The sequence below is a fragment of the Chanodichthys erythropterus genome, chromosome 21, assembly GCF_024489055.1.
Source record: "Chanodichthys erythropterus isolate Z2021 chromosome 21, ASM2448905v1, whole genome shotgun sequence".
In the NCBI taxonomy this organism is placed as follows: Eukaryota; Metazoa; Chordata; class Actinopteri; order Cypriniformes; family Xenocyprididae; genus Chanodichthys; species Chanodichthys erythropterus.
This window is the reverse complement of record NC_090241.1, coordinates 32,952,574-32,975,088: the sequence shown is the minus strand read 5'-3', so window position 1 is coordinate 32,975,088 and position 22,515 is coordinate 32,952,574. Positions and strand designations below refer to the sequence as shown.

At 38.4% G+C, this 22,515-nt stretch overlaps 1 protein-coding gene across 1 annotated transcript in view; it reads right to left on the bottom strand.

Moving 5' to 3' along the window:
* Nucleotides 1-2,900: 2,900 nt before the first annotated feature.
* angpt4 (angiopoietin 4) overlaps nucleotides 2,901-22,515 on the bottom strand; it is a 47,531-nt gene continuing 27,916 nt past the window's right edge. The window contains exons 2-9 of the mRNA XM_067373546.1: nucleotides 18,220-18,369; nucleotides 17,127-17,248; nucleotides 12,335-12,567; nucleotides 9,937-10,049; nucleotides 9,710-9,811; nucleotides 8,068-8,234; nucleotides 7,838-7,968; nucleotides 2,901-3,681 (exon numbers count right to left, since the gene is read on the bottom strand). Coding sequence (XP_067229647.1) covers nucleotides 3,521-3,681; nucleotides 7,838-7,968; nucleotides 8,068-8,234; nucleotides 9,710-9,811; nucleotides 9,937-10,049; nucleotides 12,335-12,567; nucleotides 17,127-17,248; nucleotides 18,220-18,369 — 1,179 coding nt within the window. The 3' untranslated portion in view covers nucleotides 2,901-3,520. The remainder of the gene's footprint in view (nucleotides 3,682-7,837; nucleotides 7,969-8,067; nucleotides 8,235-9,709; nucleotides 9,812-9,936; nucleotides 10,050-12,334; nucleotides 12,568-17,126; nucleotides 17,249-18,219; nucleotides 18,370-22,515) is intronic.

The following is a 22,515-nucleotide window of genomic DNA, read 5'->3' as shown; positions in this document are numbered from 1 at the left end:
TGTGTTACAATTAGAATAATATCTATTGATTAAATAAACATTTCTCAGGCAGTAATTGTGGATCTTTTAGATGAATTTAAGGAGTGCCCTCTGGTCTTGGTGGTCTTGACTACAACACTAGTGCAAGGGTTTGTGAGTGTGAACACAGTAAGTATCCCATTCTCTCTACCTATCATGTTATATGAAAGTGTTAAAATCCTATAAATAATTTAAAATTGTAAAAATATAGGCTACATAGACATTCTCCTGTTTAGCATGGCTCAGTTTGCCCCACTGACAGATGCTGTAACTGTATAATTTGTTTCCAAAACGCATCTTGCTTCATGGCTGCCATTTTGAAGTAGCCTTGTATTATAACAAACTTGTATGCAAGCTCCATATACAATTCTCTTTTTTTTTTTTTTTTGAGGCTCTTAAAAGTGTAAAAGGGACTCATTAGTGAAGGTTTTGACATGTTCTTGTCATGCCATTATAATGCAATCAGCACCTCTATGCAGTATGATTATTAGGCCATGTTCACACAGCAACAGAATACTGTATTCGAGTCTTTAATACGGTTCCGTTCATACACAATACGGTTATTTACGGGAGTGACGACCGTATTCTATAACCGAACTCACACCCGTACATTTCGTAAAAACCTGCACTGTGTGAACGGAACCGGGCTGGACAACTAGTTGTCTGTCACGTCAGACAACTGCTCTGCTAAAGGGGTTTCGTGTGTGGTTTCACTTACAGTAATGGAGATATGAGCTGTGTATCATCTGAAGGTTTTGGACCCAGTCACTGTTATCCACCGGAGCGGCTCCCGTGAGTTTTGTGTTCTATGCGCGACTCAAATGCTGAGACGGCGCAAAGGACATGAGATGCCAGTGCAGCGTTTGAATGCGTCCGGCTAGCACGTGTTGTTTACATAGACGCTTATGTCGGTTAATGGAGATTTAACGGATAAACTCGCGGCTCAGTTGGACTCTTGTCATGTCAAAAGTGATAAGACTTTGATATCACTTTGGTCACTGTCTCTATGGTTACTGATAAGAAAATAAGTTGCACATTCATACAGACAGTTTTCAAGACGCTATTGTAAGTTGCTGTGTGAACGGGACACTTCGAGACTCACACCTGCGGTTGTCAGTCCCAAAAATGTACATTGTGAACATAGCCTAAAGCAGTGGTTCCCAATGCTCCTGGAGGCCCTCTAACAGTGCATATTTTGAATCTCTCCTTTGTCTGACACATCCATTTCAGGCCTTGGAGTCTCTAGTAATGAGCTGATGATCTGAATCAGGTGTGTTTGATTAAGGAGACATGGAAAACATGCAGTGTTGTGGGGCCTCCAGGAATGTGGTTGGGAACCCCTGGCCTAAAGATCAATCAATAAAATTCAATAAATATACTATAAATGTCATGCATGTTACCAGTTTGTCTTCAGTGAAATGTTAGGTCATCTGATACAGTATGAAAGTATTGATACATGTGACCAAAGAATGCACCAAAGATATACAAGAAGCACTTTATTGCTCATGTAGACCTCAAAACAAAACGTATGAAAAAATGTATATCTGACATGACAAATTGTCATTTTTACAAAGCGAATAAAGAATGATCAAGGGGGACTGTCTGTTCTTGGCAGAAAAATGGAATTTTAGTTAAATAAAAACACTACGAACTAGGAAGTCTGAACCACAAAAGACAGGAAAGCCTTTGGCGTCTTCAACTTCTTGTTCAGGATAGTAAAATAAACCTGGACCTGTTGAAAAGCTGTTATCCAGTTTGACTCCAGAACTGATCTGAAGGGTTTATTATCAAACAGCATTGATATGTGATGAAAGGTTCATGGTTAGAAAGTAATAATGCACGTTGAAAGGGTTATGCTCAGAATGTATTTACCACAGCAGCAACTAATAGCAGTTCATATTTTACAGTTGTAGGAACAGTCAACTCCTATCAGCGTATCTGCTGTCTAACCATGATCCTCGTACTGAGCTCCTTAAAGTGCATCCTCCTAAAAAATATGATATATATTTTTTAAATGGGAACAACAGGTCACACTGAACATCAGTAAACAAAATATAGTATTTTTCTCTTACATATAAAACATACAAATTACACGGGTACAACAAGTATAAGGCCAGAAACACCCTTTATGCAAGTACACAAATGCAACACATTGATTTTGCATTGCTGTAACAAACCTCTGTACTCAAGAGGGCAATAGAATTACCTTCAGTAGCTAAAATCATGCCAAATACAAATAACTTGCCAAGCAAGAATTTCTTTAAACTGTTGCTCTGCCAAGACAGTAAGCAAGGCCGTTTACGCTTAAAGTGCCCCTTACAGCAATGCTAGAATGTGATGCATATTAAACTGTTTTCTAACACATTTCAGAATGCAGCGACGGCCAAAGCTTGTGCAGCTAGAAGTGTTTGTGTTCACATACCTGTGTAGAGTATGTTTTGGGCCTAATGAGCACTTAAAAAAGAAAGATGCAAAATATATAAAATATCCAGTTATTAAAAATACACACAAAATGATGCAATGTCTCTATCTATCTGACTAGTTGTCTTGCTTGTTAGCTACACTACTGTTCAAAAGTTTGGGGTTAATAATATATACATATTCAAATAAATGCAGTTCTTTTGAACTTTCTATTTATCAAAGAATCCTGAAAAAAAAAAAAAATAGTATCATGGCCTCCACAAAAATATTAAGCAGCACAACTGTTTTCAACATTGATAATAATAATAAATGTTTCTTGAGCAGCAAATCAGCATATTAGAATGATTTCTGAAGGATCATGTGACACTGAAGACTGGAGTAATAATGCTGAAAATTCAGCTTTGATCACAGGAATAAATTACATTTTAAATTATATTCAAATAAAACAACTATTTAAAATTGAAATAATATTTCAAAATATTGCTAATTATTATATTGTTTATCAAATAAATGCAGCCCTGGTGAGCATTTTCTTTAAAAAAAACAAAAAAAAAATGTTTTAAACAACCCCAAACTTTTGAACAGTAGTGTATCTACATTGTCAGCTGCCTCGTTAACAGCTATTATCCTTTACAAAATAGTATAAAATCTCTCAGACATGAAGGAGCCTCTGATATTCCTCTGGAACATCCAGAACAGTTCCGGATCTAGTGAGGCTCACGAGCCTTTAGTCTCATAAAGTTCGAAAGGTATTCCTTTGGAATTTTTTCATGCCACAAACAATGTTCAAACTCCATGAGAGTACAACGAAGGTCGCCATGGCCATCACTGAGAATGTTTTAGGTTATGAGCAACATATGAATTCAGCTGTGAAGGTGAAGCATGTTTGCATGTGTAAAAAGATTTTTGGAATGAAGCTGAATTTTCAGTCTGATTGCTTTTTTTTGTCCGCTCCAGCTCCATTCATCACAGTTCATCCATTAAATGACATCTTTATCTGTCTCTACCTCATTGCTTCTATGTCCTAAAGCAAGCAGCTTGAAGTTCTGTCATTCAGACAACATGACAAGCCTCATTCACTTCAGAAATCAGCTGGTCGGATCATCATTAAAGTGGACTGGAGCGAATAGCTGGGTCCTCGGAAGTGATGCCACTTAATGCCATTGAGCTTGCGGATGTTGTGACCCACGGTGTAGTAGATTCCATTAAGGTTGGACAGACCGCAAGCATCAAACCACCAGCCTGAATGAATGACAAGTGAGAAGAGACTGAGATAAATACTTAACAAGTTAATATTTTAGAATTTAATGCTCACAGGTCTTCACTTTGGGTCTTGATCACACTCTAAAAAATGCTGGTTCAAAAAACAACCCAAGTTGAGTTGAAAATGGACAAACCTAGCAATTGGGTTGTTTTAACCCAGCAGTTGGGTTAAATGTTTGCTTAACCTGCTGGGTAGTTTTATTCAACACAACTATTGTTAAAAACAATTACTGTATTGATTCCTTAAAATGAACCCAAAACATGTTTAATAAATGAACATTTATTAAGTTTAATGAATAATAATGAAACAATAATCATTTATTAAATTGCTTTTGATTATTATAGTAATTGTGTGTCTGATTTTTTATTCCCAACCTACACTCTAAGAAATGCTGGGTTAAAAACAACCCAAGCTGGGTTGAAAATGGACAAACCCAGCAATTGGGTTGTTTTAACCCAGTGGTTGGGTAGTTTTATTTAACTCAACTGTTGTATAAAAATTACTGTATTGCTTGCTTAAAATGAACCCAAAATATGCTGGAAATGAACATTTATTAATATGTTTAATAAATGAGCATTTATTAATAAGATAATGAATAATAAACAAACATTTATTAAATTGCTTATTAATAAATGTACACCTTTTAATTATTATTGTTGCCTCTAGCAATTATGTGTCTGATTTTTAATTTTGGATTAATTTTAAGCCAGCCATATAGTCATTTTTAATCAGTAGTTGGGTTAAAACAACCCAATTGCTGGGTTTGTCCATTTTCAACCCAACGTGGGTTGTTTTTAACCAAACATTTTTTAGAGTGTATTTTAGGTTCATATAGTCATTTTTTAAACAATATTTGGGTTAAATAAAACTGCCCAGCACATTGGGCAAACATTTAACCCAACCGCTGGGTTTGTCCATTTTCAACACAATAGTTCAGAAATTTTGCCTTTCACTCTTAAAAAAAATGCTGGGTTAAAAATAACCCAAATTGGGTTAAATATGGACAAACCCAGCGATTGGGATGTTTGGCCCAGTGGTTGGGTTAAATGTTTGCCCAACCTCCTGGGTAGTTTTATTTAACTCAACTATTGATTAAAAATTCATCTACCTAGCAGTTTGGTCAAACATTTAACCCAACCACTGGGTCAAAACAACTCAGTCATTGGGTGGTTTTTAACCCAGAGTGAGGCAAGTTTAAGTTTCAGCACTAAAATTACTAACTGGAAATAAATAAAAACTAAAACTGAAATATATGAAACCTAAATGGTAATAATTTAAAAACACTAATAAAATCTCATAAGCACATAGCAAAATTAATAAAAATCGAATTAAACATCTTAATAAAAACTTTGATAGTATATAAAAATACTAAAATATCAGTCTTGATTTTACATCTCTGTTTAATTCTTCAGGTAATTCTTCTGCGAATTTTGTTAAAAAAAGTGCTTATAAAGTTTATAATTGTTCAGTATTTAAAAACAGCCTTAATATTGCTATATTTTTCACATAAATCATATGGCTTCAGAGATCTTAGGAATATAATGCATGATTTGTATGGAATATTTTTATAGTACTTTAAAGCTGCTTTTTGCCCCTCTTTGGAGCTTGACAGACTTACAATACGCTTTCACTGAATGAAAAAAAAAAAAAAAAAATCAACCTGGAGATTATACAAAATATTTTATTTTGCATTCCAAAGAAGAAAGAAAGTCATATGGGTTAGGAATGACATGAGGGTGAGCAAATAATGACAGGCTTAAAAATTACATCTCCTCAAAACAACCAGACCCTTTGACCCATCTCTCTCTTCAATATTACATCTTTTTATTTCTCTCTCTGCAGTCTGTCAGTGTTTCAAAGAGTATGTTATTCCCACTGTGCGGTCGATGTCTCAGCAAGACCTGTCAAAACAAACCGTGATCCTTCAATAAAAAACAGACTTTCACTCTTCATAGAGGACACCGTCTATCTAACCCTGATTAAATCAGTATCACCTCAATGCATGTTTAGTTTGGATGGTCAGCACAGATGGATATATCTTTCGATCTTTTGATTACCATTTGAAATGCAAACATACAGGGCACTCGAAGGTCTTCAGCCGGTTCGACGGTAATTAACTCCAACAACTTTCAAAATCAATCGCAATGCACGCTATTAAAAAGCTGTTTATCTTGGAGCTCGGAGGTGTGGGATCTGCAGTCGAGTGCAGCCATAGAGTAAATTGTTTGGATAGCAAGCGCTGAAAGCAGGTCTGAACTCTGGATGTGTTTTACATAATTCTGTGACGGGGTTGCGTTTTCTTCGATTAGCAGAGGATCAGAGGGATTTTGCGTGACTGTTTCGGCTTCAGATCCAGGCCACAATTGAAGAAATGTGAGTGAGAGGATATGAATGTAGATGGCTTGCGTTCAATAAGCGCTGGTGAGTGCCCATCTACAATCAGATTAGTCTTTATGTAACGGCATTTTAAGTCAAATGACCATTTATAAATCGAGATCAAGGCCTTTGTTCAATTCTGGGGATGTTTTCATCAGTGGTATGAATGAAAATTAACTCTTCTGATGAGTTTTTCAGGCAAAGAAGATCTGTGAGCTAACATGATCATCAAACATTCAACGGCATATAAATCAAAACTGCCTAACGTTACAGAGAAAAATGTCAAACCCACAAAGCGGTATATGACTGAAGCTCTGGGGATGTTGATGTCTCCATCTACTCCATATGTTTTGATTAATGTTCTGAATCTGATCCAGACAAAGGCTCCATCTGAAATCGCATACTTCCCTATAGTAAGTGACATTATGTGACAAAAGTAGTATCGAATTCACAGTACTCATAAAAGAGTAGGCAAAAAGTACTCAGATTATGTACTACTTCTGGTGAGATGCTGAAGTGCGCAGCATATGATAAACACTTTCCTATCCCATGAGGCCATGAGAGGATACGTGAATGGCTGTAGGTCACATGGTAATGACAACATGGTGAATGTAGTACATCCAGATTATATTCATACTACACACACTCATACTATATAGAACATACTTTTTTAGTGGTCAGGAAGTAAATACTTAATCAAAATAAGTACCTGCTCAAGAGAGTATGCGATTTCAGACACAGCCAGCATCAAAAACACGATTTTCTCAGCTTTTTGTTCCAAATGTTGCTTTTTTATGAAGCTTGCGGATATTCAAGTGTTGATAAAAAAAAGAATGTATGAAGCTAGAATAGAATGTTTTTTTTATTTTTTTTTATTGTTGTTTAAAAGTAGAGGCTCTGATACTACAGGGCTGTTGAATGCTTGAATCTGGTTGGTGGATGAACATTCTAAGGCGTGCAATTATTTTATTATTTACAGAAAGCACATACTCTCTTTCTCCCACTCAGACGCACACACATACAGTACGGACACACACTCGCACAGAAACGTTGTCAGCGCTGCTCTGTCAATTTTATCAGTAAAATAGTTTAACAACTTAAAATCTACATGATATTTCTCACTAGAGAGGTAATAATGCCGCTGTTCTTGAAGCAGATAAACTTACAGTTTCACTATTAATACAGACACTGCTGCCGAACACCATTGAGAGATGCACAGACAGGTAATTCACACACACTTAATCTCTCTGCGTTAATAACTGCGTTAATAACTGCATTAGTCTGCTATCAATGGCTAAAGCCTCCATTAATAGCTCTAAAATTACATTTTGGAATTAGCAACAGGAGGCGTGGGATGAGATGTGTACGAAATTTTTCATTAAATCTATTATTTTGCAAAATGATTGCAATAAATATTAATGTATTAAGACATAAAAACGGGGGAATCAAAAGAATTGACAAATCAAACTTCAAATCGTTTTTTAATGACTTAATTTAAATGAAATTTCTGAATGAACCAAATGACTAAAATGAATTATAAAAGAAAGAGTGCACATTTTGTTTACAACATGTAGCCATTATTAGTTTGAATACAATGCAATATTAATAATAATAATAATAATAAAAACTATGTATTTTATGCTGTACTGTTATCTACTTTTCATTAAGTACTTCTCAACATCAGTGCATTCAATAATGCTGTTCATATTTAATATTTTAAATCTCTGTTTTTGAATAAGGTAATGTGCAGTAGCTCACCTCCGGTCATCATGAGGGCGCACTTGCAAACGCACTTGTCATTGTCAGCATCACGAGTGCTGAAACCTGTGCCGTTTGCTGCTAAGCTACTTTGCTGTCCAGATGTTCCGCTGTAGCTCCCTATTAAGAGTCTGGAGAAACAGAAACACTTTTAAGATTACGATTAAGACATGTAATCTGAAATGTCTCTTAAAAAACTAATCTTAATTGTTACAGTATTTAGGTGATACCTGTACTGCTGTTTTTCACTGGCCAGCTGAAATTTGTCATACAGTGCATAGGCACCATTCTCCTCCCAGTCCTTAAGTTCCACTCGGAGGGAGTACTGGGCTTGACTGGTGATCAGGTGAACAGCCTCATTACCCAACCAGTGCTCTCCTCTAGGATCACCAAATCCCTGTGAGAACAACATATGATGAAACTTCTGCTGCATTCTATTCATCTTGTAAAGTTGGGACTTCAAACTTCCTATTTGGGAAAGCAATAAAATTGCAACTTTCTACTTGAAGTTGAGTAGAAATTTTCCAACATAAGATTGTATACACCGATCAGGCATAACATTATGAGCACTGACAGGTGAAGTGAATAACACTGATTATTTCTTCATCACGGCACCTGTTAGTGGGTGGGATATATTAGGCAGCAAGTGAACATTTTGTCCTCAAAGTTGATGTGTTAGAAGCAGAAAAAATGGGCAAGCGTAAGGATTTGAGCGAGTTTGAGCCAAATTATAAATGCTAGACGAATGGGTCAGAACATCTCCAAAACTGCAGTTCTTGTGGGGTGTTCCCGTTCTGCAGTGGTCCGCCACCCAGTCAGGGTGTCCATGCTAACCCCTGTCCACTGCCGAAAGCGCCAACAGCGGGCACGTGAGCATCAGAACTGGACCACGAAGCAATGGAAGAGGGTGGCCTGGTCTGATGAACCACATTTTCTTTTACATCACGTGGATGGCCGGGTGTGTGTGTGTCTCTTACCTAGGGAACACATGGCACCAGGATGCACTACGGGTCAGGGCTGTTTTGGCAGCAAAAGGGGGACCAACACAATATTAGGAAGGTGGTCATAATGTTACGCCTGTTCGGTGTATAATTGGTGTTAATGATAAACACACAAATAACATGCATCAAAGAGAAAGTTTTTTGTGCAAAACAAAGTAAATGATCATCTCTGCTGCAATCTTTCTACTTCATCTTCTCATCATTGGACAACACTTTATGGTTAGATATCAAGTATTAATATCACATATCCAACTTTGAATCAAACAGCATTAGACACAAGTCAGCAGTTTTGTTTTCTTGAAATAAATCAGTATACTGTCAGTCTTTTATTACTACTAGCTTCCCAGAAAAGGAACTTATCCTTTTCAGCTATTTAAATAAAGGTCATTTGGCACAAGATTAACAATAAAGGTAGAAAATTGCAGTATTGATTTCCTCTGCTCCGGTTTCACAAAGTTCTGCCAGTTTTAAATCCATTTCAGCATATTTAAGCACTTAAAATATCAGCAAAATGTGCCGCTATTAAATACACAATGTACCAAACCTTTAATCTACTGCCAATGGCACCAATCTGCCACATACAATTTTAGACTCAGTGCTTCATTGTGCTTTGGCCAGTTTTTGAGTCTGTGTCATCAGAATTATTTCAAGCTTTTAATCAAGTCTTCCCAGCATAGGCAGAAAAACATTTCTTAAAATGTCACCATTTTGTTTAAAGATAATCAATAAAGATTTTCATCATTGTCTACAAATGTAACGAGCAACATTTCCAGTATGATGGCATGATGCTACAGTATTCTGGGTGGTTGTTTGACAGTCTTTCATGTTCACATGTAAACGTTGTGTGATTTTTGGCTTTATGTCTACTCACCAGTTTGTATTCTTTCCAGCCTTTCTGGAAGTTCACACTTCCATTAGCTCTGCGTTGGAATACTGTCCAGCCACCTCCACTTGTCACCATATCACAAAAGACCTGTCAGAAGCATATGATACATCTCAGTCTCACTCTCTTACATTTGCGCTGTTCCTCGTTCTGTATGTCACAGCCAAGATATATCACACTGATTCCCCATACTTGTGAAAGAACGCATCCCACACCTTGGTTGGCTCAGTCATGTCTCCGATGAAAATGTGGTAGACTCCACTGGTGTTGTGACCAGATTTATAGGCCTCGGCACAGTCTCGGAAGCGCTGCTCGTTTGGTGAGAGGCCTGTAAAGGAAAAACATAATGAGGTTCACTGAGGTTCACAAGGTAAGAAAGATAATCTTCCTAGAAAAGGCCATTGTGGCATAGCTCTATGTAACTCAAGATGATATACTCTTGTGTACATCCAGTATGCTTCATCTGTACATTGCATAATAAACTAAAATATTTACTGTTGTGCCCCATAAAGCTGTTTTCAGTGTTATTATTGTTAAATAAAAATATTTAAAGGGATAGTTCACCCAAAAATGAATATTCTGTCATCATTTATTTACTCGCCCTCAAGTTGTTCCAAAACTGTATGAATTTCTTTGTTATATTTAACACAACAGAAGATATTTTGAAGAGTGTTAGTAACCAAATAGTTTCTAGTCCCCATTGACTTCCATAGTATTTTTTTTTTCTTCATACTATGGAAGTCAATGGGGACCAGCAGCTGTTTAGTTACCCACATTCTTCAAGATGTCTTCTTTCACGAGTTCACACTTACAAATAATCAGATAAGTAATAGTATGCGTATCGGATAGTAATAGTATGCATGTTTGACATGCTTTTTCGAGGAGAGTGCTCCGAGCTCGGTATTTTGCCCGAACCCAGAGTATTCCCCCCGTATTTCTGGTTTAGGTAAGTAATCAGGCAAGTGTGAGGAGATGGGGTGGTGGAGAAATGCTGAAAACGGCCAAAAAAAACCCCATAGGTGAGTCGACTGTCTTTATATATAAGTCTCCACTCATGCTGATTGGTTCGATATGTTGATTGCTGATTGATAACTGCTGGTTGGAGTGATGTGATGATGATTAGTTAGATCATTTGAATGTGTTCCTCCCGAACTTTGTTAATAAAACATAATTTTGTGTTCAACAGAACATAGAAACTCATACAGGCTTAGAACAACTTGAGGGTTAGTAAATAATGACAGAATTGTCAGTTATGGGTGAACTTGCAATTCTTTCAATTTTGTGTTTTGCACCTATGTTGACTGAAATAAAATAAAATATAAAAAACTTATACTTATTTTATTACAGTTAGTTGCTTAGAAACATTTATTTCTGTTTAGTTGAAGTGGAAGTACTAAAACTTAAAGTGACATAAACAACAGAATTTTATAAAAACAAAAAAAAAAAACTAAAAAAAAAGACAAATGAAAACAGAAAATATAAAATCTAATTCAAAAACATGAATAAATACTACAATAGTATATTAATGGTAAAATAGTAAAATAAAACTGATTCGAAATTTCTCTCGTTAGCATAGAAACGTCTCGGGTTACCAGTGTAACCCCTGTTCCCTGAGCAAGGGAACGTGATAGTTCCCACGAAAGGGAACAAGGTGTTTTATGCTCAAATAAATGGCAATGACTTAAAATAAAGATAAATATACATAGTGCGGTGCTAAACTAGCACATTTAGCCCCTGGTCAAGTTGAACTGCTGATGATTAGTATTCATACAGTATGATGAAGGTTTCTGTGCTGAAACATCAAGTTGTTTTGTGGATTCGCCACATAGTGTGAGACAACAAAACGATGTGGTTTCTCTTGTCAAAAAAACAAGATTCATACTCATTACATGTCCTCAACTTTTCAAATAAAAAGTCCATAGTGGTCTAGTTTTGGGATGAGTCATTTAAACATTAAACACAATGTGTTTGTTCATCTGAGGGAGAGTTTATTTTAAAAATAAATTGGTTCTTAGAGTGAACCTCCACACAGACATTCATAAACTGACATGTCTTCTGTCCATATAAAATGCTGCAGTCTTGATTTAGCTTATCAGTGTGTGTTGTGACGCATGTGAACTTCATCCAAGACATGAAAGCACGCTGCCAAAGACATCACTAGCGAGAGCTTATCCCCTCTCTCTCCATGAATCACGGCTGCTCGATTTATCATTAGTGTAACAGTTAATTAACCAGAACCTTCAGGTCATGTTAAGAATCTGCCACCAGATTTAAAAGCTGTTGTAAGCCCAAGATTCACACATGACCATCATTCTCAGACAAGTAGACTCTTTCCTCACAGACAGTGAAATGTTGCAGCGATGTCGCAAAGTAGCTAATCAAACATTGAAACTGACATGAAATGGTATTGCATTTGCTTCTGTAATATGACATGAGTGAAACAGGCCTACTAGAAACCAACAGCACATCTGCGCTTTGACACTTCTATGGCATGATAGACAATCTGGGTTGTTGTAGACTAATATCCCATGATAATCGAATGCAAACATGAAAATGACGGTATGTGTGTAGAGATGTGTTTAAGTATATTTTGTTAAAGGTGAGTATTCTTACCTGTCCCAGAAGACACCATGCCAATAAGCGTGTGCACAGACTTCATAAGCTGCTGATGCTGTCTTTGCAGGGCTGAGTTGTTGCTGCTGGCCGCTCTCAGCTGTCTCTCCAGAGCCATGATGGCGGCTGTCTGTTTCTTCACCAGGTCCTGCAGTCGCTCTTTCTCCTCCCTCATGTCCTCCAACTCTGTCCTCTGTTGCGACTCCAGGACTAAGACCTTACTCTCCAAACGACTGGTGGAAACAACACATAATATAGTAATTAAAAAACCTTAAGTCAAAAGAGAAACCTTTTCAAAGTATGTCCAGATGTTTCAAAATTCCCAGAGAGCAGGAATGAATGCCAAATGGGCCTCTACCTTGGGACTTTTACATTAGGATGGAGATTTCTGAACTAATTGATGGTGTTTGCAACCATTAGGGGTTTGTTTCGAAACATTTATTAAACTTTGGCTCTTAACCCATCCCTCGCCAATTGTACTACAGACATGAAGTTGACCTTAAAACATTTGCTTTGTTGAGAAGAAGTGTGATATTACTTTTAGAATAACCTAGCAAAATAGCTGGAATATAGGGCTGGGCAATAAAAAAAATGATGAAAAAAAAAAAGAAATTATCAAGATAAAAATGTTCATATCAATAATTAATCACAATGTCAAATCTTTATTTCTCAGTTTCTTAGTTTTTAGGCAAATTTTTGCTCCTGAGTGAAAGTTGTTGAAACCAGACAGGTAAATCTATAAAAATGGTAACACCCTTGTTTTTATAAAGAAAAATTTTATAGGGTAAAATTTGCTCTTCCATAATATTTAGATAATGTTAACTACAGGTAAATCCATGCACTGCGCCTCACTACAATGGTAAATAGTACCTATATTGTTTCTGTGGTTGGAAATTTGTTATGAAAAACAGAAAAAAATGCTACAGTTTAATAACAAAAAAATGCTGTAATTATATTCCATTATACCTTTAAAGGTGCCATCAAATGTTTTTTTACAAGATGTAATAAGTCTAAGGTGTCTCCTGAATGTGTCTGTTAAGTTTCAGCTCAAAATACCCCATAGATTTTTTTTTAATTATTTTTTTTAACTGCCTATTTTGGGGCATAATTAGAAATGCACCAATTCATGTTGCGTCCCCTTTAAATGCTCACGCTCTCCACCCATGGAGCTCGCGCTTGCCTTAAACAGTGCATACACAAAGTTTACACTGCTAATATAACCCTCAAAATGGATCTTTACAAATTGTTCGTCATGCATACTGCATGCATGCATCGGATTATGTGAGTATTGTATTTATTTGGATGTTTACATTTGATTCTGAATGAGTTTGAGGCTGTGATCCGTGGCTAATGGCTAATGCTACACTGTTGGAGAGATTTATAAAGAATGTAGTTGTGTTTATGAATTATACAGACTGCAAGTGTTTAAAAATGAAAATAGTGACGGCACTTGTCTCTGTGAATACAATAAGAAACAATGGTAACTTTAACCACATTTAACAGTACAATAGCAACATGCTAACAAAACATTTAGAAAGACAATTTACAAATATCACTAAAAATATCATGTTATCATGGATCATGTCAGTTATTATTGCTTCATCTGCCATTTTTCGCTGTTGATCTTGCTTGCTTACCTAGTCTGATGATTCAGCTGTGCACATCCAGACGTCCTGCCTTTGTCTAATGCCTTTCATAATGTTGGGAACATGGGCTGGCATATGCAAATATTAGGGGCGTACACCCCGACTGTTACGTAACATTCTGTGTTATGTTGAGACTCGCCTGTTCTTCGGAGGTCTTTTAAACAAATGAGATTTACACAAGAAGGAGGAAACAATGGTGTTTGAGACTCACTGTATGTCATTTCCATGTACTGATCTCTTGTTATTTGACTATGCCAATATAAATTCAATTTTTAATTCTAGGGCACCTTTAATACATTTTAAGGCCCACTGAAGTGCCTTGGAACGAGAAGCATTATTCATTGTGTTGACGTAAATTTAACTGAAACAGGAAGACATGGCGGGACATGGCTCCTCCCCTTTTTTAAAATAGCCAATAGCATTTTGTTTATATCATATATTGGTGTTGAGCTTGGTAAAGCTTAAGTTTCCTTCTAATCTCTAACTGTTTCTAATCCAAATCACCTCCATATCACTTTAAAATAAAGCATTCGGTGCAAAATTCAAATGGGTCTGATACATTTTGTGGTCTGCGCTAACTATGATCCGCTCTGTGCTATCATGTCTCTGGACCGGAACAGACTGTGTGTGTTGCGATTCACGTGACACAAACATGAAACCAGACTTCATTTGCCTCAATGAAAAGCATATTTACACTGTCTTAATTGTTCCCTATGCCCTATATAGTGCACTACATGCCATTCAACATGTAGAAAATAGTATGTGTGTGAACAAGTGTGTGAACATTTATAATGTAGTGGGCGGGATGCTTTAGATTCTAGAGAGCATTTGATTGGACAGAAGATTTGATGAAAAGATGAAGTCTGCGATGATGTCATGGAAATCCGTGATCCATTTTAGCGGAAGTGAGAGACTGTAAGTTTCCTAAATGCGAATTTTGTCATTGTTTTGGAACACACCGGCTTATTCATAACCTTAAGGCTAACATATTCATACTAAAAGCTAGAAAACCTAAGTTTTGATTTCCATCTCATGATTTGCATTAGTGTTACTAGAGTGAATCCATGCAAAATATTGGTGATTTGTGAATTGAAAAGCCTTCTAAGTGTATCGATGTAGCTCAATGTGTTTCCTGTTTTCTGCATCAGTGTTGTTGAGAAACTAGTTTAAATCACGAGGATCTCACAGCGCTGTTTAGCGGTCACATGATCGAGGCAGTCAGCGAGTAAATGCATATGCTCTTAGCTCGAACAGCGGTGTGATTTGAGCCGAGCTGATAAATGCTCCATGTGGCATGGGTTCAAACGAGAAGATCAGTTGCGTTCAGCTTTAGGTATGCAACAGAAACGGCAATGCTTATCAGTCAAATTGGAACTGGCACCAGTGCAAAGATCTGCAACACGTATGCGCTGCATTATTTGTATAAGTGCATAAACATTATATCGAACACTTCATATCGAGAAGATTGAACTATTGTAATCATTTTATGGAGGAAAATGCTAAAAAACACATTCAACCACCCAGAAAACCCTAGCAATGTCAAAATGTAGTTAACATTATCCAGCAACTTTTTAAGCATACATTCACAGCTTATAAAGTGTCATCTTGAAATGGCCAACTATTGTTAGATTGTTACTCTAGCTCTTTGCTTGCTACTGTCTAGCGGGTTGCAGTGTCATGTGAAATAAGTCTACTGAACTTTGCGCCTTTGGGAAATGGAGATACAGATTTCCATCAGCACTCAGCTGAGCTTTATGTAGGTTCATGATTTAGTGTCTGGATCAGAGGAGATAGCATGAATCAATCACTCCTGCTGTCAAAACAATTTACAGCTGCACAACAATGAGCCACTGCTACAAACGAGTTCCTGAGGAACTCCGCAAAATCCTGCCGACTTCAATCTGTGTGTGATTTAGAGAGTGAGTGTGTGAATGCTGAAAAATAACACCACCCGAGGGTTTGAGGCCGAAAATAACTGGAAAGCAAATCAAAACTCCATCGAGCATGTAACTGAATGCTTGCTTTGTTAAATTACAGTAGATATAGTCATTAAACATGCTTTTGTTGCTAGTGGTTCTCAATGCTTATATGTTTATAAATTGTTCATGATTGATTACACAAATAGTTTTCACACAATCGATTGGCAAGGACTGTTGAGATCCCTTGCCAGAGTTTGTAATGTGTACACAATGCTGAGCAATTGTTTGCTGCTATTATACTATGAAGCTGACCCTCGCAAAACCCGCATCCATTCTGGGAGCAATTACGAACACTTTCACTTGCACAGTTGTAAGTTGCCTTGGAAAGGTCGAAAACTTTCTGTTCTCACTCATACGAGCAAACATGAAATATTGAAAAGCTCTGACTCGTCTGTAACGTAGCGGTCTGCCATAATTACGCCTGATGCCCCCATGCAGCTACCAAAACATCACTGGAAACACAGTTCAATTGGTCGACAAAGTTGAATGACAACAAGCGTTATCTGTTTAATCTAGCGAGAGTTGAGTACAAAGCTTTCTGGGAAAACCCTTTGTCCCGCTCTGGAAGTGTGCAAAGGAAACTTGCCTGGGGTCTGCTTTGTGTGCTGTGCTTACTCCGTAGTTATTAAACATTACAAACAATCAATTAAGTGGCTGATTATTTCCCTTTACAAAGCCTTCCCCCTGCTCTCAGAGCTGGCAGACTATGGGAAAATATAGTTTTGAGAACAACAAGAGAGACAAACGTTGCTCTACGCTGCAGCTGTAGATGCGATCTGACTCTTAAAAATGACTTGCACTGGATGATCTTATTGCTCTGTTATTGTTACAATTACAGGAGTCCTTAGTTATGATTCTTTTAAGTATCAGTTTTGTCTTTGATTCTTCTCCTACTAAAATATCATGGGAGAAATAAAATCTCGAATAAAATCAATTTGAGAATTGTTGACGCAAAGTATAGAGCTATAAAACGAATGTGGAAGAATTTGGTGAATTTCTCTCCATCTCAATGCTTTTTAGGACCAGCCACTGACATTAAATAATCTCTTTAACTTGACTAAAACAGTTCATTTCCAGTTTTTAGTGTAGATTGACCTTGGACTTTGTGAAACAGAAAAAAAGATATAAGAGAAATAAAGACATTAATTACATTTTAAAAAGTCTTACCTGTTCTTGTCTCGAAGTTTTGAGATTTCTGAAATCTGTGTTAAGAGCTCCTTCTCCAGTTTGTTTGTTGACAGCGAATTCTCTAATAACTGAATTGCAATTCTTGATGTCTGGTTCAGAACCTTCAGATGGAATACAATGAAAAGAACAATGGAAAAAAATGACAGAAAAGTGCACATTTATATACAGTATATCCCAGTTATATATTGTGAAATATTAGTACAATTTAAAACTGTTTTCTGTTTGAATATATTTATTAAAATGTATTTTATTCCTTTTTTCTTCAGTCTTCCAGTCTTCAGTGTCACATGATCCTTCAGAAATCATTCTAATATGTGACCCTGGATCAAAAAACCAGTCACAAGTCGCACAGGTATATTTGTAGCAATAGCCAAAAATACATAGTATTGGTCAAAATTATCAATTTTTCTTTTAAGCCAAAAATCATTAGGGTATTAAGTAAAGATCATGTTCCATGAAGATATTTTGTAAACTTCCTATACCGTAAATATATCAAAAAAGTATTTTTGTGAGTGGATATGCATTACTAAGGACTTCATTTGGACAACTTTAAAGGCCATTTTATCAATATTTTGATTTTTTTGCACCGTCAGATTCCAGATTTTCAAATAGTTATATCTTGAACAAATATTGTACTATTGTACTATCCATACATCAATGGAAAGCTTATTTATTCAACTTTCAGATGATGTATACATCTCAATTTCCAAAAAATGACCCTTATGACTGGTTTTGTGGTCCAGGGTCACATATGCTGATTTGCTGCTCAAGAAACATTTCTTAATATTGTTGAAAACAGTTGTGCTGTTTCATATTTTCGTGGAAACCATGATACATTTTTCTTCAGGATTCTATGATGATAAATAGAAATTTCAAAAGAACAGCATTTATTTGAAACAGAAATATTTTGCAACATTGTAAATGTCTTTACTGTCACTTTTGATCTTTTGAAAAGAAAAAAAAAAAAACTTTTGAATGTTATTTTATATACTGTAAGTATATACACTCATTGTATTCATTAACACTGAAGAAGTATGCATTTCTGCATTTCTGTGTTGTGAAATGTGATTACCTTGGCCTCAACCACATTGAGTTTTCTGGTTTGCTCAGCGGTCTGGCTGAGCAGATTGGTGCCGATCTCCAGCATAGTAGCCGTCTGGTTATGGACAGCATCAGCTTGAATATGCACCATCCCTGTCTTCTGCTGGATGTAGTTTTCTAACTGTTGAGTAAAGGGAGAGAAAATAATGATTTTTTTAAGCATTTTGCTTAAAGAAAAAGTTCACCAAAAATGATAATTCAGTCATTATTTACTCACCCTCATGTCGTTCCAAACCCGTAAGACTTTCGTTCATCTTCAGAACACAAACGAAGATCTTTTTGATGAAATCTGAGAAATTTCTGTCCCTCCATGGACAGCTACGCAATTGATTTGACACTTTAAAAAGTTCATAAACAGATCGTAAAACTAATCCATATGTATTGAGCGGTTTAGTCCAAATTTTCTGAAGAGACTCGATCACTTTGATGAACAGATTAAATTTAGGCTTTTATTCACATATAAACATTCATCAACGGAAGCTCAAGCATCTTTGCATGAACCAATGAGGTTCATTCTCGTATGTTACGCAGCACGTTCCAGCTTCCAGAAGAGGTTTGTTCTCGCGCATCAAGCAGGTGTGGTTGAGCATCTGTTTATGATCGCTGATCAATGTTTATATATGAATAAAAGCCTAAATTTAATCTGTTCATCAAATAAAATTATCGAGTATCTTCAGAAAATTTTGACTAAACCGCTCAATTCATATGGATTCGTTTTTAGATCACTTTAGGCACTTTTTGAAGCGTTAAAGTGTCAGTTGCGTGAACTGTCATTGGAGGGACAGAAAGCTTTTTAGATTTTATTAAAAAGATCTTCATTTGTGTTTTGAAATAGAATTCTTACAGGTTTGGAATGACATCAGGGTGAATTTTGGATTGACCCTCAAAGCACAATACATGTCTTGACAGAATAAGGAAGAGGAAAACATGCATAAACTTCATTGGTTCTCATGTGTTTGGTGAATATGTAGAAGAATGAACAAGATTTGTTGCATATGGTCACATATTATTTGGATTTCCAGTCTTCGTTTGCATGTAAGTGTAAAGATCCATTTGTCATTGCATGATTCAGAAGGGTGCTTACAAGGGCCCCTTTTGTGGCTATGATGTGTCTTTGATGCTCCCTTTTGTGAAGCACTCAACAGTGTGGACTCAAGAGCTGGAAAGTATATCAAACACAGTGTTTTTTAACTCCTCAGGGAGAAGATCCATTGCCAGGCTAAGGTGCGGTATAGTGACCCTCTTAGTCCCAAAAGACTCGAAGCTCTGCAAAAATAAATATGGCATCACCAAGAGCGCATGAACCCTGAGAGAAGGACTAATGAAGGATAATTTTATCACAATGGAAATAAACATGTTAAACCCTGAGGGAAAGTTATGTGCTTGATGTGGTCCATCAGAATAAAGATGTAGAGACAGTCTGTTAGAAATATATAATAGTCATATTTCAATTTCAAGTGCTTCAAAGCACATTCAATGCCCTGACATTTACACTTCTGTTTATTATAGTCATAATTAAGACATGATGGTTGGTTTAGAAAAATTAATTAACGTAAACAAGAATGCAAAAGGTTGGGTTTTCTTCTGTTGCTGTTGACTCCCCAAAGACGCAGTGTGCCCTGACCGATTAATTGACCCGAGCTTCCTGCCTTGGATTAAAATCACATAGGACGAGTTCAGCTTGGGAACGCTGATCTGGATTCAGTTGGATCAGCTTTACGAGCATTAACCAAAACCAGATGTTTCATCTCATTTTGACTGGAGCTTCCTGGGATGTTTCCTTACAGAATGTACTGTAAGTCACCACCAATGTGAAGGTAAAGCGCTTCAGAGTTTGAGTTGCTGAGTCAAGGCAATATGCATGCAGTCACGATGATCATTCATGTGTACCGCAGATGTTTACAAGAGATCACTTCAGAAAGATTGTGTTGGGTTGTTTGCTTCATAAAGATTCATTCAGATTACATCATTTGCAAAAACATAACAGCATGAATTCCAGTAAGTGTTTCGTGATGGCCTCGCACAATGACAATGAATCATAGTTCCCTTTCGTGGGAACTATCGACGCTACGTCGTTGACGTGATGGGAATCCTCTGTGTTTTTGTGTTCGTGAAGCACCACTGTATCCAACCAATGAGAGAGAGAACGTGACGTCATAGGCGGGCGACGTCGCGGACTATAAAGCACGCCCAAAAACAGAGAACGCTAGCTTCTGTTGTCTTCAGTAAGCGCTATCTGTATCTTGTCTGTCTTATTTACTGTTGTCTGTCTACCATCTCGCCAGAAAGTGATCTCTTTGTCTGAGGACAAGAGTTTCTAACAAGTGAAATAGACACATAAAAAAGACATATATATATATAAAATGACGGAGAAAAGCCAGCGTTTCACTAAGTGTGCACCTCCTTGTCCGCGATTCATCGTGGAGGGAGATACACACGAGATGTGTGTGAAATGCCTGGGAGTTGAGCACGCACAGGCAGCTCTTGAGGGGGCTGTCTGTGTGCACTGTGAGCGGCTCACTCTCAGGGCGCTGCGCTCACGCCGGGCGCTCTTTGAGGAGGGCGCCGCGGCGAGTGTTCCCCGCGGGTCTGGTCCCGCTGCTGCCGAGGCACAGCGAAGGCTGCACTCGTGGGGTTCACAAATGGATCTAGCAGAGGGGGAGAGACGGGCTTTGCCTTATCGCTCCCCTTACCTGCTAGATCTAGTGTCTCTTCTTTGGTGGTGGAAGCACGCGCTGCGGTTTCTTCCCCCGAAGAGAGACACCGATACTGAATATATCTTCCTCCGAGGAGGTTGATATTGAAGGTATCGAGGGTGGAGATGAGGGACCGTCATCCTCATCTCCAGCCCATGAGGAGCTTGCTGAGGTTATGGCCCGGGCAGTAAAAAAGTTGAATATAAACTGGCCCGTGGAGGAAAGCGTTCCCAAAATAAAGAGCAAACTGGACGAACGCTTTCTTCCAGCCAGGTCATTGCCTCAGCGTCGGGGACTGCCGTTCTTTCCCGACCTCCACGCCGAGGTGTCGAGGTCGTGGAACAGACCCGTGCAGTACCGTGTCTTCAGCCCGCAAACATCCATGTACAGCAATATTAACGGGCTGAAACAACACGGTTATGGGGCGATGCCTCGGGTTGAAGAGACGCTTGCGAGCTATCTCTCGCCCGAGTCTGCATCGTCCCTGAAATCCCCGACATTGCCCACCAGACCATTAAAGCAAACATCAAATCTGGTGGGCAAGGCTTACTCGGCAGCGGGTCAGGCTGCGGCGTGTCTGCACACGATGAGTATACTGCAGGCATACCAAGCTGATCTGCTGGGGGAAATTGATGAAAGTGGGGAGGTAACCTTTGAGACAATCCAAGAGCTGAGGAGAGCCACGGATTTAGCTCTCCGTGCCACCAAGGAGACGGCCAAGTCAGTGGGCCGCTCCATGGCAGCACTGGTGGGCACGGAGAGACATCTGTGGCTCAATCTAGCTGACATAAAGGACAAAGATAAATATGTCCTCATGGATGCGCCGCTTTCCTCCGAGGGCCTGTTCGGTGACGCAGTTAATACTGTCGTCGACAGGTTCGAGGAGGCAAAGAAGCAGAAGGCGGCGTTTCAAAGGTTCCTCCCTCGAAAAACTCATCCCCCTGAGGCTGCCGGGCGGGGGCAGCCTCAGCCGACAGCCGGCTCCTCGGGGCACAGACCCCAACAAAAGGCCAGTGTGGCCGCCCGTGCTCCCCCGCGGAAAGCTTGGGGACCGGAGCGTGCTGCACAGCCGAAGCCTTCCGGGGGTAGGGCGGATCTGAGGACCGTCATTATTTCCCGGAAGGCTTCCCAAAAGAAATCCTGACGCTCGTGGGCCAGGGTTTCTGAGGGCAGCCCCCTCCGAAGGGGTTCGACGATTAATTTCTATCGTTCCCCTTCGGCGCCCTCAAGGGACTGTTCTGCCAACCCTGCCACCCAGTGTGCGACAGGGCGCAGCAGTCCCTGTCGATCCTCCGAGGAGGTTCGGCCAGCACGTGATTCGTTTATCTGCCGGTGCGCCGCGTCAGATAAACGAGCCAAGTGCTCAAAAAACACCAGAGACCAGTCTCGAGAGGCTGGTACCCTTAGTAGATCATTCAGAGGAGTGGAAATGTCTTCCGAATGTTTCGAAATGGGTGCTGTTCATAGTAGAACGGGGGTACAGAATTCAGTTCGGTTCTCTTCCCCCCAAGTTCAGTGGAGTGATTCACACTGTGGTTGCTCCAGAGCAGTCTCTGGTTATGGAACAAGAA